Source organism: Mesoplodon mirus (genome assembly GCF_964341445.2).
Source record: "Mesoplodon mirus genome assembly, chromosome: 19".
Lineage (NCBI taxonomy): Eukaryota > Metazoa > Chordata > Mammalia > Artiodactyla > Ziphiidae > Mesoplodon > Mesoplodon mirus.
Window position 1 is genome coordinate 29,397,668 of NC_138995.1, and position 18,826 is coordinate 29,416,493.

At 40.3% G+C, this 18,826-nt stretch overlaps 2 protein-coding genes across 3 annotated transcripts in view; both read right to left on the reverse strand.

The window, feature by feature from the left end:
* LPCAT2 (lysophosphatidylcholine acyltransferase 2) overlaps positions 1 to 18,826 on the reverse strand; it is a 65,524-nt gene that overhangs the window by 6,235 nt on the left and 40,463 nt on the right. For both annotated transcript variants that reach the window (XM_082607723.1, XM_082607724.1), the window contains one exon: positions 3,799 to 3,897. In XM_082607723.1, the coding sequence (XP_082463849.1) occupies positions 3,799 to 3,897 (99 nt within the window). The remainder of the gene's footprint in view (positions 1 to 3,798; positions 3,898 to 18,826) is intronic.
* Positions 10,402 to 11,520, reverse strand: CAPNS2 (calpain small subunit 2). The gene is given in 3 exon segments (XM_082607737.1): positions 10,402 to 10,749; positions 11,108 to 11,150; positions 11,154 to 11,520. Coding segments are annotated over 3 exon segments (480 nt in total). The 5' UTR covers positions 11,439 to 11,520; the 3' UTR covers positions 10,402 to 10,597.

An 18,826-nucleotide genomic window follows, 5' to 3' on the forward strand; every position in this document is an offset into this window, starting at 1 on the left:
ATTAGGAGATCCTGGCGACGGATGGTAACGGGAATCAAGCAATGAATAGAGAGGTGAGGCATGGAGGCAACAGGCATGGCTCTTCTTTTAAGAAATTATGGAATAAAGCACAGGAGATAAATGGGGTAATAGCCACATACAAAAGGAGGCTGCCTTCAGGAAGGGAGAGACAATATGTTTATAGGCAGAGGGGAAAGGGTGGGATAGACTGAAAGTCAAGCAGCAAAGCAGGGGTAACTGATAGATAATTAATATGCCATATTCATAATCCTCTCCAGGGTATTAACATTTTTTCATGATATCAACACTGACTCTTTGCAGGCACTGATCCAACATGTTCAAATCACTTTACACACTCATTTAACCCTAATAGTAGTCTTATGTAAGGGAGGTGTTGTTATTAGCCCTATCTCACAGATGAGAAAGCTGAGGAACAAGGAAGCCAGGTAACTTTCCCAAGGTCACACAGCTTGTAAATGGTCCAGCTGTCGCCCAAATGCAGGCAGATATCTACAGTTCCTGATGTTAAGGTATCCACTTCTGACCAAATACACGATCAAAAACAGGCATTGGATAAGGTGTGATAATCATGAAAAGAACAATAAGCAAATACTGAATAGTGTTTTAATTGCCCACTAGGGTGGGAGGAGAAAAATATAATTCGAAGTTGTGATTTGCTGCCCCCAGATAAGAAGGCACGGACTCCTAGTCCATTTTCTACTACTCAGCCCCTAAATGGACGATAAGATAGCTGGAAAGTGCAAAGTGAATTAGCTAGCATTTGTTTTCACAACAGTACCCCCAGGGCTCTTTATGGGCCTTGGACTTCAGTCATTAACTGCCAGGATTCAGTCACAACCTCCCCCCCCCTCACAAATTCTAATTTTTCTGTAAAAGTCTTCCATTCCTAAAGAATTCTCACCATCTTATCAAATCATCTAAATTTGGTGCTTTGATGGCTCTTCCTTCTGTATAAGTTTCCTTCACACATCCATTCTGGGGACTTTCAGTTCCTCTCCATTTGTCATTTGTCACAACTACCCCACAAAAACCCCTCCATTTCTCTCAATTCCTCATCTCTCCCAATAGGTTCCCTATTACAGAGTTCCCCGACCTAAGGTAAATCTCATGCTCTGGGCTCTGGTAGAAGGTTTAACACCTCATTTTCCTCGGAGAATGGGGGAGTGATATCTCCCCAGTGCACGGAATGCTGTGGGACTCTGCATCAAAACATCCTGTCAGGGGCCTCCCTGGTGGCGCAGTGGTTGAGAGTCCGCCTGCCGATGCAGGGGATACGGGTTCGTGCCCCGGTCTGGGAGGATCCCATATGCCGCGGAGCGGCTGGGCCCGTGAGCCATGGCCGCTGGGCCTGCGCATCCGGAGCCTGTGCTCCGCAACGGGAGAGGCCACAACAGTGAGAGGCCCGCATACCGCAAAAAAAAAAAAAAAAAAAACATCCTGTCTTTCCTAGCAAGCACATGGTCCAAGGCCATTTGGACTCTGCCTGGAATTTGAATGATGAACAGCGCTGGAGTTTGCTCACTCTAACGGCAGTGCCCAAGGGAGATGTAGAGCAGCTCCCGCAGCTGGGACCTCTGGAGCTGCCTGCTTGGGAGTATTCCCTGGAGCCTGCTTGCTGTCCTCACAACTGATTTCTCCACGAGAGTCTATGCCTACTGCTTACAACTGAAGAATGCTGACTAATATTCTACCTCTAAAGGTCACTGTGATGATGAAATATGATCAAAGATGGGAAGTTAACTGTGAAGTGTTACCCAAATAAAAGGATGTGAATGCATTCTGAATATATACAAAATGATACTACTAAATGAAAAATAGAAGCATGCCAAAATAATTTTCAAAAACATCATACAGGACTTCCCTGGTGGCACAGTGGTTAAGAATCTGCCTGCCAATGCAGGGGTCACCGGTTCGATCCCTGGTCCGGGAAGATCCCACATGCCGTGGAGCAACTAAGCCCGTGCGCCACAACTACTGAGCCTGCGCTCTAGAGCCCGCGAGCCACAACTACTGAGCCTGCGAGCCACAACTACTGAAGCCCACATGCCTAGAACCCGTGCTCCACAACAAGAGAAGCCACCGCAGTGAGAAGCCCGTGCACTGCAATGAAGAGTAGCCCCTGCTCGACGCAACTAGAGAAAGCCCGCACACAGCAACGAAGATCCAACACAGCCAAAAAATAAATAAAAAAAATAAAAAAATAGACACTTAAACAAAACAAAACAAAAAAACCAAAACATCATACACCCCTGAGAAGGTTAAAAAAATAACCAAAGTAAAACATGACACTTGCTTTACTGAAAAAAGAGCTAATTATAGTTTTAGGTCCTTCTTTCCTCTCCCTGTCCCCCCTCAAAACCAAGGTCTAGGCTAGAGAAAAATCTCAGGACTTCTTTAAAGACAATAATTACTATGATTAAGGGCCAAATTTTCTATCAGGTCTTTCATTGGTAAACCCAAAGTGACCACTTGCCCAGCTGACCTTATAATCACACAGACAATCTCAGAACAGAAACAGAAATGTCTGGGTTGGAATAAGTTAGCTATGTGTATAATTTTAGGTTTTATGATGAATAAGTCTATAAAAGTTTTCAGCTTGGAAAGAGTTCTGGCCCTTGCCTTGAGACCATCTGCTAAGCATCAACCTCTTAGGTTCTTTATAGGCCTAGCAGTTAACTCTGTTGAAACCAATCTGAAATAAGAAGTCAACCTGGGGACTCCTCTGTCAAGGATAGAACACATGGAAATTCGTGAGGCTATCCCAGGTGGCCTCTAAGATGTGAGAAAGGACTCTGGGAGGAAGAGGGTCTTTCTAGATGATAGAGGGGAAAACATTTGTTGAGGACACAGTGGGGTATTCTTCTCAGAGAAAATCAGGAAGAAATAAGAGTAGGAAAGAGGCATGGGGAAGGTCCTCAGCTGTTATGGTGGATGAAGCAGAGACTCAAAGAGCTGTACGATAAGATTCCACATACACAGCTTGGTAAGTGAGATCAAGTTTTTGTTTTACTTGAGAGCAGATCATGTAAGATTAGAATATGGAAGGGAACATCCCATTCAAATACTAATTAGATAAAGCACGTTTCATCTCCAAAGAACCAAAACACACTTTGGGAATGTATTCTTCCCTCTCCTTTTTGCATATATAAGTGATAAAATGGAATCTGAGTTCTCATAATTCAAACCTCCATTAAGTTTTGCTAGGGATGGGGGACATGGATTTTATTCATCTGCCCCTCAACCTCCCATACTGCTGTGACAATATATGTGATATACAGGAAAACACATAGGGTGGAAACTTGAGACATTTATGATGGTATTCACCTGACACCACCACAACAAAATAAACTCCATCGGGAAAAGATCACCTAAAATATCTCTGACATACAGAGTGAGAAAATAAGAATGGATCAGAACTTTCTGCCTGGTGAACTGGGATGACTATAGACAGGTGGCGTTTATTTATAAACCTCACTTTGGGGCTCCAAAATGGGGAGGCTGAAAAGAAATAATTTTTAAACTAATTTATGAAATCACCTGCTCTTCAATTTTAATGCTGTTAACTAGGCTGCTTCCAAAGACTTTCTTTTTGCTTAAATGGATGCTTGTCTTTTCTTTATTCTCGGTAGCGATTGTCTTAATCACATTGCCCTCATGTACATGTCACAGCAGATCTATAAACACTCGTAATAGATGCACTGATTTTCAGATAATACACTTAGAGTCAACACTTGTTTACGAGACAGACCAAGATGATTTCAGTGGGGCTGACAGTACCTTAAATGCCACCTGGATGATCTCCTCTGTGTTGGCAGGGTTGCACAGGACAGCCAGGCCAATTACATACTCTCGGAAGTCGACACTGCCATCATGGTTCTGTGAAAGGATGGGAGAAATCAGTTAGCAGGGCCACTGGTTGAATGACTATCAATCACAGCCCACAAGGCGAAATTCAGACATGCCACGGAGCTCAGCCTCGTCATGCACTGAGCCAATTTGGAAAAAAGTTCGCACTGAGATAGAACAGCTAGTGAGTGGCCCACCCATACCCAACTCAGAAGGAAGAAAAATATATTCCTGCTGAGTGATCAGTATAAACATTTTATCACTGAGGCTCATTTAGAGTGGTTCTATGGCACTCATTGTGGGTTCTTGAGCTCAGCCTTGATGGGAGCCTCTCTGGGAAGCAGGATGGGGGATTTCATCCTAGGTGGGACTGAAGCCTTCATTCCACCATTGATGGTGGGCCTGCCGTGATGGCCAACACCAGTGGGTCACTAAGAGACTTTCTCCATGTAGGAGATAGAAGGGAAAGGAAAGGGGCAAATTGAGGCAATAATCACAGCTACATTCTTTCTTCTTTCTGTGCTTACTCTGCAATAAAGCAGGAGAAAGTAAGCAAACCCGAGCAACTTCAAGGGCCCCTTAGTGATATCGGACCCTGGAAGATCCTGCACTTCTTTTTTTTTTTTTTTTTTGCGGTACGCGGGCCTCTCACTGTTGTGGCCTCTCCCGTTGTGGAGCACAGGCTCTGGACGCGCAGGCTCAGCAGCCATGGCTCACGGGCCCAGCTGCTCCGTGGCATGTGGGATCTTCCCGGACCAGGACACGAACCCGTGTCCCCTGCATCGACAGGTGGACTCTCAACCACTGCGCCGCCAGGGAAGCCCGATCCTGCACTTCTAAGCCTTGGAAACTAAACAATTCGTATGATGTTTATATCTATACACTTCAGCAGGTATTTCTTGATGGTATTATAAAAGAAGGGGTTGATAATTCTAATCCATGCTGACCGAATACAGAGTTTTTCCTACACGTGAACTACTCACATAGATGGGAACACTGAGAAGATGAAATGGGGAGAAAGGAGAGAAAGCTTAAGGAAGAGAGGAAGAAAGGGAGAGAGAGGCAAGGCAGAGAAGGAGGGAGGATGGAAGGAAGAGATAGAAGAGAGAGAACAAGAAGGAAAGGGGAAGAGGAGAAAGGAAAAGTGAGATGGAGAGTGGAAGAGAAAGATGGAGGGGGAAAGAGAGGAGGAGGAGGGAGAAAGGAAGAGAACAATGAGCACAATGATTATGATCCCAGCTGTGGAATCATTTTGGCAGCAAGATCTTCATGTTGCCAGATAAACAATGAACTAGTAACAACAAAGCTAAGTGTGACACTTGATAGGTTAGCAGATGTTTGGCACTGATAAGAGCGCAATCTTTAACTGTGACTAAGTGTCTACATTTCAACCATCAAGAGTTCCTCTAGGGCAGGGATTGCCTTCCTCTGTGCAGTGTATTCCCATTGCCTAGCACACACAGGTAGGTGCTAAAAACGATGTTACCTTTTCCTCACCTACCCTTACCTACTATTGATACTTTGGGTTCACCTTAAGACACTTAGGCAGTGTTTTTCACTGGGTTTCATAGATGAGCTTGAAAGGGAAGGCTGTGAAGCCCCCGAAAGGGTGTGCCTTTATTTTGTTTTTTTGTTTTTGGCCGAGCCACAGGGCACGCGGGATCTTAGTTCCCTGACCAGGGATCGAACCTGTGCCCCCTGCAATGGAAGCGTGGTGTCTTAACCCCTGACCAGGGATCGAACCCACGTCCCGTAGAGTGGAAGTGTGGAGTCTTAACCCCTGGACCAGCAGGGAAGTCCCAGCCCTATTTATATGTACATTTTTCTAGGGAAAAAAAATCTTGTAGCTTTCCTCAGCTTCTCAAAGCAACCAAGACTCACTGTCACCATACTACTTTATCTTGCTGCAGGGTGGGAGCTAAAAAGGAATAATTTACCTTCACTTTCTCATCGGAGAAGGTAGAAACAGAGGATTCAAGATTTCCCTAAAGTAACAGGGTTTCTTCCTAGGATTTAAAATTCAGGTCATCCGACTTCAATTTTGTCTGATTACCAGCCTCTAAGACAGCTGTTTTCTGCCTTTCCTTTAATCGACTTTATTGAGGTATCAATTACAGTCAATAAAAAGCATCCATTTTAAGTGTACAGTTTGATGTTCTTTGAAAAAATGCAGACACCAGGGTAACCACCATCACAATTGATGGCTATGATATTTTCATCACCCCAGAAGTTTCAGAGAAGGTAGAGTTTTTAAGGGACATAATTTTCCTTGTGCCACTAACGTTTAATTTTCTTCTGTACTATGGAGGGCTGTTGCTCATTAGGCCTTAGAGGCTGAACAGCTTATTGTACTGTGAATATATGCTCAATAAAGGTAAATTTATTCTGCAATTGGTTTTCTCCACTAAGCAACATAGAAGTCTTGAATAGAAGTTCTGAAGTATAATGAACTGGTTTGCAGGGCAGAAATAGAGACACAGATGTAGAGAACAAATGTATGGACACCAAGGGGGGAAAATGGTGGGGAGGTGGGTGGTGGTGGTGGTGTGATGAATTGGGAGATTAGGATTGACATTTATACACTAATATGTATAAAATGGATAACTAATAAGAACCTGCTGTATAAAAAAAATAAAATTCTAAAATTCAAAAAAAAGAAGTTCTGAAGTATAGATATAAGAATGACCTATGAATATATTCAATATCCTGTGATAAACCATAATGGAAAAGAATATGAAAATAAGTATATATATGTATAACTGAATCACTCTGATGTACAGTGGAAATTAACACAACATTGTAAGTCAACTATACTTGAATTAAATAAATTTTAAAAAAAGAATGATCTATGGACATTGAAGATATGGTCATAGGTAGTATGATTGGAAATACGCCTTTGATTTATTGTGAGGCATCCAATTTTTATCTATATTACTGGACCCTATGTATAATACAGGTCAAGCATTATAGCTTATTTTTCAGATGGAGAAAGACAAATGTAAAAGACCCTTAGTATTACTGCTATTCACGAATAAAGGTAATATTCTGGACCCCTGGTTTTCTTTAACAGTTTTATATGAGTGGCTTTGACCGACAAAAGAATATTAAAGCAGACTCTTGATAATCAATCACATGAGAAACTATATGTAAGTTTTCATCCTAGTAATGTGAAGGAAAAAAGGCAGCATAGAAATTATTCTGAGAGATTTCATTATAGGACTAATAAAATAATACATTTTAATGTTCCGATTTCAGAATAATAAAATTTAGAACTGGAAGGAATCTTAGAAATCATCCATTCAACTTCTTCATTTTTACTAATGAAAAATTGAGGTGTAAGTTTTACTTGAGCTCACAAAACTCACTATTGCCATAATGACAATTAACATTTAGGTAATCTGACTCCCAATCATTCAAATTAAAGCAGACAAGTTGACAAAATATATTCAAAAACAGATAATAAAAAAGTATACAGAAAAATACACTCCTTTAATTTTTCAAATTCAAATCAGTCCCATGGTAAAAAATTATTCCTCAAAGCTGTGGGTCTTTCCTTTAAAAACCAATGGAACTCCTCAGGAAGAGTATTATTCAAATTCAATAAATTCTCAGTTATCCAGGAGAGTCAGGGAAGAGGTATTCTGTTCACCTTAATATTCTTATTAAGAGCATATTTCTACCCACCTGCATAATTGTATTATCAATTTTCTAGGAATTAAATTGTTTTAATCCACTTAGCATTAAAAATAGACATTTAAAAAGAAGTAATTCTGAAAGCACTTCAAGATTAATAGGTACATTAAGTATCAGTGCCCTGCAGGTGCCTCAGCAAATATTTTTTAAGGCCTGACTATGGGTTAGTTGTGCAATATTACTGATGAAATTTCTGATTGAAGTTGATACATAAATCAACTTTTAAATCACATGCACTATTATTCAAAAAATATTTTAAAAGTGAGCTTTAAGATGATATACAAATTTTGAATGTTTTTGGACATTTGCTGTTCTTAGGTACAGAACACACAGTTCTTTTTCCTGCTATTATAGCTTACAGAATTCAGTGTATTATATCACGACTAAGGTGTTTTTCAAAATCATATGGGATATTTTGAAATTTAAAAACGTAGATGTATAATTTCACATTTAAACAAAATCATAATTATTTTCAACTTACTACATTGATTGTATTGCTTTTAGAAATTTGAAAATGAGATGGAGTTATATTAATGAGAGCCCTTCATCTTAGGCTATCAGTAGTCTTCCATGTAGAAAAGGCAACATTTGAAAAAAGTTATCAGGTAAATACTCCCTCTTACACTGAAGATGTGCCTTTAAAACACCAACTAAAACAAACAAACAAACAACAACAAAAAAAACCATTGGATGGAAATTAAGAAAACCAATCACTTGTTAGGCTATTGGTTCTACACAATGCCAAAAGTTTGTTTACTTGGAAAAATCCAGACTTCGGACTAAATTTTCTGGGATCCACTCTAGTGCCTGGGGTTATTTGTCTAATTTTACACAAATTCAGAAAAGAACAAAAGAGAAACTTAGGTAACTTCAGGATGTTTTGCCCTGTGCATGCAGGAAGAGAATCATCAAAGTAGGTAATCCCTTAACTTGAAGAGCAAGAGAAATACTTAATACCACCCCTAGTGTGAGATAATTGTCTTAACTTTCATAAAACATTTAAAATGAAGTGAGGCGAGAAAAGTGGGGCTACATTTTCTTTTCCCCAACCATCATGTGGAAAGGTTAAATTATAAACTTAATATTCTGAGACCTTAAAAGGCATCTTGGCAGATTTCCCCTTTCCTGGCTATATTACTACAGCCATGCCTAACATACTAGTGGCCGTATTCTAAAACAGGAATCCTGATATTAATGTGTGGTTGCTGGCAGCAGCCTCATTCTAATATAACCACACCTGTTTTAAGTAGCTTCCCAGACCAAGTTTAAATTACAAGTCCCTTGAGGAAAGCGGACGTGATCTCTGGGCTTGGCTCAATTCAGAATTACACGCATGTGGTATTTCATAAATATTATATGATGGTGATAATGGTGTCCACAGAGGCCAAGTGCCAACCTCTCCTATTTTCACTGGGGATTTCTAACAGGCAGCTGAGGGCTGTTAACAGGCCAGTTACATCATTTCAACAGTTACAGTTTTCCTCTAAATGAGTCAAAAAGGAAGGATTTATCTCCAAACTCAGGATGATCCTCCAAAGTAGATTGGGAGAGAGGGAATGCATTAAAAACCAGAGAAGCAGTAGGGGTAGAAACCAATTAAATAGGCAGATGAACAGAGCACTTGAAAATGTAGCCTCTCTAGCTGAGTCTACTGGCCGGGGATTCCTGGATTCTGTTTGCCCCGTTATCACCACCTGAATCAAAATGAAAAAGCCAAACCAAGGGCCATTCACAAGAAAGGCACAACTACCCCTGCTTTTTGGGTGGCAGTTTCTCCATACTCCTATCTTCTTTTTTTTGGAAGCTGGCAACACTGACTCCTGTGGGGACCTCAGTTTTCAGCTGAGACTAATATGAAAAATACAGTGAAGACAGCCTAACCTTAAAGCTGTGGCTGTCAACCTTGGTTGCTCATCAGAATCACCTGGGAAGCTTTAAAAAATACTCATCTCTGAGCCCCACCTCTAAAGATTTTTATTTAACTCATGTGGAGTAGGACTCAGCGCAAGAGTTCTCCAGGTGATTCTAAATTGCAGTCAGGGCTGAGAACCACTGCAATAAAGACTCAGCAACATTTATATATATTTATACATCTCTCTATCGCTTTAGATACCAAATAACGGGTTATGATTTGTGTACATTTTCTTTGTCTACTTTTTTTCCTGTCTGCAGTTTTCAAACAAATGAAAGAATATTCTTTGCTCTGAGGCAGGGCAAGACATGACAAGAGCTGGCTAACATCAGCAGGGCGTGCCTGAGTTTGAAGTACATGTAAGAGTGATCACTTTGATTCATTAAGGCAACCAGAGACATTTCAACTATAAGTACACTCTTTCATTCCCCAATGCCCTGATCCTTTTTACAATTATATCAAAACAAAACTGTTACATGCTTATTTTACTAGGGAAACGAGACTAAAGAATTCTAGAGTTTAGATAGTTGTTCCACCATTAAAAAAATACTACCTTTTATAAAACTGCTTAATTTCACATTTCTGAACCTGTTTCTATACAGTTAAGCAGGTTTCCAGGAAAACACTTTTAAAAAAAAAATGTAATAGAAAGACCAGATGTGAATTAAGAGAAAAACAGATTTTGAATTTCCTGCCTCCTCACCTTTTTTAAAGGAAAAAAATATATCTCCTGAGAGCTTTCTTGATTTATTCCAGGATATTTTTCAAAATTTCATTCTTAACAATAACAACAACAGCTTTCCTGCTCTTTGAAATTCATTCACCAAATAAGAAATGACCTATTAAAATCTACTCCATTAGAGCCTGCCTTGCACTCCCATCACATATATGTCCATATAAATCCCGTGTCTCAAAGAGCCGACATACAAACCACTCAGGACATTTTTCATGAAAAATCTGTTTAATTAAGCAGTAAAGGGCAGCACAAGTTCAGAAAAAGGTCGGGTTATGAAAGAACTCGGCAGAAAATGACAGCTTTGGATGGGGTAACCGCAACCGTGCAGAGAGCATGGCTAAGCTTCCAGCACTCCTGTCCCCCGGGGTAGTCCCGACTTAGTGCCCACTTTAGGAATACATGGTCAGCTGCAGCCATTCTTGGATCGACACCTGAATCAGGCCATCCACATCTCTATCCAGGGATTTGGGTGCACGAAACATGGCATCCAGGCGAACCAGGCAGCTGATGAAGTTGTTAAAATCCATACTTCTGGGCTTCCCTGGTGGCACAGTGGTTAAGAATCTGCCTGCCAATGCAGGGGACGGGGGTGCAATCCCTGGTCCGGGAAGATCCCACATGCCACGGAGCGACTAAGCCCGTGTGCCACAACTACTGAGCCTACGCTCTAGAGCCTGAGAGCCACAACTACTGAGCACGTGTGCCACAACTACTGAAGCCCAGGCGCCTAGAGCCCATGCTCCCAACAAGAGACGCCACCACAATGAGAAGCCTGTGCGCCGCAACGAAGAGTAGCCCCTGCTCGCGGCAACTAAAGAAAGCCCGTGCGGAGCAGCGAAGACCCAACGCAGCGAAAAATAAATAAGTAAAAATAAAATAAATTTAAAAAAAATCCATACTTCCATCCTCATCGGCATATCGGCGGACAATCATTTGGTAAAGTTATTCCTTTAGCTGGAAGCCTGCTGCCTGCAGAGCCCCCCGCAGCTGAGAACTTCCCAGAGACCCAGAATGGTCCCTGTCATATTGCTTATAAGCACGCTGCCATTTCTTGATGTTTCTCCAGAGATACTTAAATTCTTCGAAGCCCAGCTTTCCAGTTGTGTCACTGTCCATTATGGACACGATGCTCCGGCAGGTGTCAAGACTAAAGCCGTCAGACTTCAGATCCTTGTGCTTAGACAGGGCTTTGTTGAGAATATTCATTAGGTGAGTGGCACCCACCTCCATGTCTGGTCCAGCCAGTTGTGCAAATTGTTGCCGAAACCGCCTAACTTCCTCACTTCCTCCACGTTGGTGAAATGCTGCTCAGTGGGTGGTGGTTCCGGGGTATACTGAGCAGCTGCAGCCTCACTGATAAAATTCACAATTCCTCCAACTATCCCTCCAATATTTCCTGCTCCTCTTCTTTTCTGACCGCCTCCTCCAAGAAGGTCTCCAAGAGCTTGTCCAAGACCTCGATCTTGATCTGCTCCATCCAAAAGAGCCTTTGCAAGAAACATGCTTTTGGTTTACCGAAAGGGTAAAGGGTAAAGGCTGCTGAAATCTTGGAGGTGGTATGAGAAAGATGAAATGGAGTCTAAGTAGTTTACATGGGGAAGAACTGGCTTTTCTGTACTTGCTTGCACTGTACCACACCCCGGGTGCACCTCCTACCCTAGTTGCCTGAATTCCACTAGGCCCTAGCACCTGCCATTTTTCAGAGGGCGTTAATAAAACACTCTTAAGTTATAGTATGTCTGACAAATTAGAAGAAATCATATTTTTAAGTGTAATATATTAAACTATACATTTCTATATGCTGTTAACTATTTTTAGTTCTCTTTCTCAGCACCTGAAAGATGACGTGGAGTTTCCTAACAGGAGAAGGTAAATGATTCAAGGATATCAAGAATTTCTTTTCTAAGGAATGTTTATTGTTAGGGTACAATTGAAGAATTCTGGGGCACTGGAAAAATATTTACCTAACTCTCTTCCTTTAGCAAAGATCTGCAGCATCCAACGTTCTTAAGAAAAACTTAGAAGGGGGATTTTTTAAATGCAGGGTCCCCAGGTCCCATCCTCAGAGATTCTGATTCTGTATAGTCTGCTGTGGGGCTCATGATTTACGATTTTGGAATCTTTTGGAAGTGTAACATTCACATAGAAAACTGTACAAATCACAAATATATAGCTCAAAGAATTTCACAAAATGTATATACCCATGTCATAACACTCTGATCAAGAAATAGAACATCATCAGGACCCCTGAAGCCTCTTCATGCTTCTTTCCAGCTATTCTCCTCTCCCAAGGGTAACTAACCATTGTCCTGATATCTAACACCACAGATTCATTTTTGTAGCTTAAATAAATGGAATCATATAGCATATACTTTTTTGTATCTTGTTTTTAAATTTTTAATTAAAAAAATTTAAAATTGTGGTAAAATACATGTAATGTGCAATTTACCATTTTAACCATCTTTTTAAAAATATTTATTTATTTATTTGGTTGCACTGAGTCTTAGTTGCGGCAGGTGGCTCCCTAGTTAGTTGCGGCGGGCGGCTCCCTAGTTAGGCTCCTTAGTTGTGGCACATGGACTCTTTAATTGCGGCTCGTGGGCTCCTTAGTTGTGGCAGGTGAACTCTTAGTTGCGGCACGCATGTGGGATCTAGTTCCCTGACCAGGGATCGAACCTGGGCCCCCTGCACGGGGAGCGCAGAGTCTTAACCACTGCACCACCAGGGAAGTCCCCCATTTTAACCATTTTTAAGTGTACAGTTCAGTGACATTAAGTATGTTCACATTGTTGTGCAACCATCACCACCATCCATCTCCAGGAATTTTTTCTTCTTGCAAAACTGAGACTCTGTCCCCATTAAACATTCCTTCCTCCCCTTAGGCCCTGGCAACCACCCTTCTACTTCATGTCTGTATGAATTTAACTGTTTTAGGTACCTCATATAAATGGAATCATACAGTATTTGTCCTTTTGTGACTGGCTAATTTCACTTAGCATAATGTCTTCAAGGTTCATCCATGATGTAGTATGTGTCAGAATTTATTTCCTTTTTAAAGCTAAGTAATCTTCCATTGTATGTATATAACATTTTTTTTAAATCCATTCATCCATTGGTGGATGCTTGGGTTGCTTCCACCTTTTGGCTTTTGTGAATAATGCTGCTACGAACATGGGGGTACAAATATTTCTTCAAGTTCCTACTTTCAAATCTTTTGGTTATATACCCAGAAGCAGAATTGCTGGATAAAATGGTAATTCTGTTTTTAATTTTTTAAAGAACAACCATACTATTTTCCACAGTGGCTATACTATTTTACATTCCCACCAACAGTGTACAAGGGTTCCAATTTCTCCACAGCCTTGCCAACACTTGTTATTTTCTGGGTGTTTGTTTGTTTGTTTGTTTTTTGACAATAGCCATCCTAATGGGTGTGACAGGATATCTTATAGGGGTTTTAATTTGCATTTTCCTAATGATTAGTGATGTTGAGCATCTTTCCATATACCTGTTGGTCACTTGTATATCAATAAATGTTATGCAAGCCCTTTGCCCATTTTTTGATAGGGTTGTTTGTTTTTTTTGTTGTTATTTCGTAGCTCCTTCTACATTCTGGATATTAACCCCTCATCAGTTATATGATTGGCAAATATTTTCTTCCATTCCATGAGTTGCCTCTCCACTCTGTTGATAGTGTCCTTCAATGCACAAAAGTTTTAAATTTTGATGTAGTCCAATTTATCTAATTTTTCTTTTATTACTTGTGCTTCTGGTGTCATACCCAAAAAATCAACAAGAAATCCACTGTCACAAAGCTTTTCTCCTATGTTTTTGTCTAACACAAAACATAATAGTTTTAGCTCTTATGCTTAGGTCTTTGACCCATTTTGAGTTAATTTTTATATATGGCATAAGGTAAGAGTCCACTTCATTCTTCTGCATGTGGTTATCCAGTTTTCTCAGCACCATTTGTTGAAAAGACTGTTCTTTCCCCATTGAATGGTCTTGGCACCCTTATCGAAAATCATTTGTATGCACACACACAGGTTTATTTCTGGGCTCTCTATTCTATTCCATTGGTTCATATGTCTGTCTTTATGCCAGTACCACACTATTTGGATTACTGTAGCTTTGTAGTAAGTTTTGAAATCAGGAAGTATAAGACTTCCACTTTGTTCTTGTGCAAGACTATTTTGTCTATTCAGCATCCTTTGAGATTCCATATGAATTTTAGGATGGATTTTCTGACTTCTGTAAAAAGAAATGTTGTCGGGATTTTGATAGGGATTGCACGGACTCTGTAGACCACTTTGGGTAGTACTGACTTCTTAACAATATTAAGAATTCCAATCCATGAACACAGGATGTCTTTCCATTTATTTGCATCTTTTTAAATTTCTTTGAACAACACTTTGTAGTTTCCAGTGTACAAGTCTTCTACCTCCTTGGTTGTTTATTCCTATTTTATTCTTTATCCTATATTTATTCTTTTTAATGCTGCTGTAAACAGAGTTGCTTTCTTAATTTCTTTTTCATATTGTTTATTGTTAGTATATAGAAACACAACTAAGTTTTTTTTTTTTAAATAAATTTATTTATTTTTGGCTGCATTGGGTCTTCGGTGCGGTGCACAGGCTTCTCACTGCAGTGGCTTCTCTTGTTGCAGAGCACGGGCTCTAAGCACACGGGCTTCAGTAGTTGTGGCAGGCGGGCTCTAGAGTGCAGGGTCAGTAATTGCATTGCACAGGCTTAGTTGCTCCACGGCATGTGGGATCTTCTTGGACCAGTGATCAAACCTGTATCCCCTGCATTGGTAGGCAGATTCATTCATTCATTCATTCATTCATTTATTTATGGCTGCATTGGGTCTTCGATGCTGCATGCGGGCTTTCTCTAGTTGTGGTGATCAGGGGCTACTCTTTGTTGCGGTGCACGAGTTTCTCATTGTGGTGGCTTCTCTTGTTGTGGAGCATGGGCTCTAGGCTCGTGGACTTCAGTAGTTGTGGCATGCGGGCTTCAGTAGTTGTGGCTTGCGGACTCTAGAGCGTAGGCTCAGTAGTTGTGGCGCACGGACTTAGTTGCTCTGCGGCATGTGGGATCTTCCCGGACCAGGGATTGAACCCATGTCCCCTGCATTGGCAGGCGGATTCTTAACCACTGTGCCACCAGGGAAGTCCCCACAACTAAGTTTTGTGTGTGGATTTGTATCCTGCAACTCTGCTGAATTAGTTTATTAGTTCTAACAATTGTGTGTGTGTGTGTTGTCTGCAGGATTTTTTTACATATAAGATCATGTATTCTGTGAGCAGAGATAATTTTTCTCCTTCCTTTCCAGCTCATATTCCTTTCATTTCTTTTCTTGCCTAACTGTTTTGGCTAGGGCTTCCAGTACTATGCTGAACAGGAGTAGTGAAAGCAGGCATCCTTTTGTGTTCCTAATCTTAGAGGAAAGGTTTTCAGGCTCAAACCATTGAGTATGATGTTGGCTGTGGGCTTTTCATATATGGTTTTTATTATGTTGAGGTACTTTTCTTCTATTCCTAGTTTGTTAAGTGTTTTTATCTGAAAGGGTGTTGAATTTTGTCAAATGCTTTTTCTGGATCGATTGAGGTAACTGTGTTTTTTCCCCCTTCATTCTGTTAACGTGGTTTATTACACTGATTGATTTTCATATGTTGAACCACCCTTGCGTTCAAGGAATAAATCCCACTTAGTCATGATGTAAAATCCTCTTTATGTGTTGTTGAATTCTGTTTGCTAGTATTTTGTTCAGAATTGTTGCATCAATATTCATATGGGGGACTTCCCTGGTGGTGCAGTAGTTAAGAATCTGCCTTCCAATGCAAGGAAGATGGGTTCGATCCCTGGTCAGGGAACTAGATCCCACATGCATGCCACAACTAAGGAGCCCATGAGCCCCAAGTAAGGAGCACATGTGCTGCAATTAAGTAGCACACGTGCTGCAACTAAAGGAGCTGGTGAGCCACAAGTAAGGAGCCTGCCTGCTGCAACTAAGACCAAAATAAATAAATAAATAAAACAATTCATATAGGACATTGGTCCGTAGTTTTCTTTTCATGTACCGTTGACACTTGAACAATACAGGTTTGAACTATGTGCCTCCAGTTCTACTAGTTTGGTTCCCCTAACCCCTGTGTTGTTCAAGGGTCAACTGTACTATCTTTTTCTGACCTTGGTATCAGGATAATGTTGGCCTCATAGAATGAGTTGGGAAGTATTCCCTCCTCTTCAATTTTTGGGAAGAGTTTGAGAAGGATTAGTGTTAACTCTTCTTTAAACATTTGGTAGAATTCACAAGTGAAGCCATCTGGTCCTGGGATTTTCTTTGTTGGGAGGTTTTTAAAAAATTACTCATTCAATCTCCTTACTAGTTAGGTCTGTTCATATTTTCTGTTTCTTCATGATTCAGTCCTGGTAAGTTGTACATTTCTAGGAATTTGTCCATTACATCTAGGTTAACCAATTTGTTGATATACAGTTGCTCATAGTACTGTTTTATAATACTTTTTATTTCTGTAAATTTGGTAGTACTGTCCTCTCTTTTCTGATTTTGTGTGTCTGGATTCTCTTTGCTCAAAATTACATTTGTGAGATTTTATATTTTTAATAAGTATCTTCAGAAGTCAGTCTATGACAGATAGTCCCAGATAATACTTTGAGAAACCTCACCCTTGATACTAGGTAGAGTCAGGGTACAAGCCCTTCAGCAGTCTTTGGAAGTTCTATTGGTAAACTCAGGGAAAAGTGGCCAGGACATAACTAAATCCTTATATCACTCAGCATTTTGGACCTTAATTTTAATCTGCAAACTGATGATAATAGTATCTCCCCTGCCTACTTCATAAAGATTCCATTTCTTTTATTATGTTTCAGGACTTGGACTCAATGTTTAGGGGAGAAAGATGAAAACATCAGGATTGCTGTCCTCAAGGATCAAAGAGACCCACAGAAAACTAGGTATTGTAACTATAATCTGAGGTCTATTTTCACATTTCTACTATTAATACTAAACTATTACATTTGTATAGAATATTCTTTGGTATATCAATTTCATAGAATTTCCCTGAAAGACATAAAAGCATTTGAAATAAGGAAAGAAAAACTCAGAGAAGTTAAGCTACTTATAAAAGGTCACACAGCTAATATATTGTATAGGATTATCAAACCAATATGGGTGTCCAAAAGGGGAACAATAAGTTCTGCTGAGGAAAGGAAAGGAGAACATTTACCTACAGAAGAGGTAATGTGTAGGCCTGACTATAGGCTAAGTCAGAGTTCTCCAAAAAGACAGGATATATATATATATATAAAGGGGTGGTGTAGTGAAAAGATAGAGGAACTAAAGCATGTGTGGTATTCAAGAGATAATGAGTAGTCCAGTGTGATGAGAGTTTACTGCTGAGAATGATGGGAGATAAAGGCAACTCAATAGAAGAGAATGAAATTGGAAAGGACTCTGAACTGCCATGTGACAGAGTCTATCTCACAGGGTACTCTGGAAACTACTAAGGCTCAAATATGAAGTCAAAAGGAGATTAAATGTAAAATTACTTTATAAACTGTACAATTCTAGAATTAAATAATGATTATTCTAGCTATTATTCGGGAGAGAATCGTAGCTGGGAGACACTGCTCTGTGTAGGACATGAGAGCAATGTCTCCTGCCACACTTAGTGGTTTATAGAAAACTCTCCATCAACTGGTTTTATGGCACAATGACTCCAATAACTGGTCTCAGGGGCACCGTGAAACAGTCTCTGTAAACACCAAAGGCCAAATGTCTTCCTTTACCACACTGAAGAAGCACCACAGAAGGACTTTCTTCCCTTTAGGGGATCACAAGGGGCCATCTGGCCTCAGATAGATTTAAATCCATTCATATAAGCTTCTGAGGAAATTACATGGGCTTTGTTTTTATAATATTGCAAATTAACTTGACAGCATCCATTGTCATATAAAATGTGCCTCCTTATGACCATCTGAAGTGTTTTTCGCTGAAGTTTAAATCCAATTCCTCTCATTTATTTTCTGCTAAGATGGAAAGCATTTGGCTAACAGTTTCTCATAAGCCATCATAGAATAAAAGACTGTTATTAGGTTAACAAGCCTTTTCTTCTCTGGACTATTTAATCCCCTAAGGCTATTTATTAGAACATTAATAGGAACTTTGGTTGTTGTCTGGGGCAACTCTACTGTGCAGCTCTGGAGAAAAAGAGTAGGGGAAGAGGCCATATTCAATGGAAAATTTAACCTCAATTTGAGGGGGAAGAGTTATTGAACTTAAAAAGTTAACAGTGACACACGAATGCTACTAGCAACACTACTCATAATAGTTCCAAAGTAGAAACAACCTAAATATCGACTAACAGGTGAATGAATAAACAAAATGTGATAAATTCATATAATGGAGTACCATTTGGCAATAAAAAGGGATGAATTACTGATACAGGCAATGACATGGATGGACCTCAAAAACTTACAATAAGTGGGCTTCCCTGGTGGCACAGTGGTTGGGAATCCGCCTGCCAATGCAGGGGACACGGATTTGAGCCCTGGTCCGGGAAGATCCCACATGCCGCGCAGCAACTAAGCCTGTG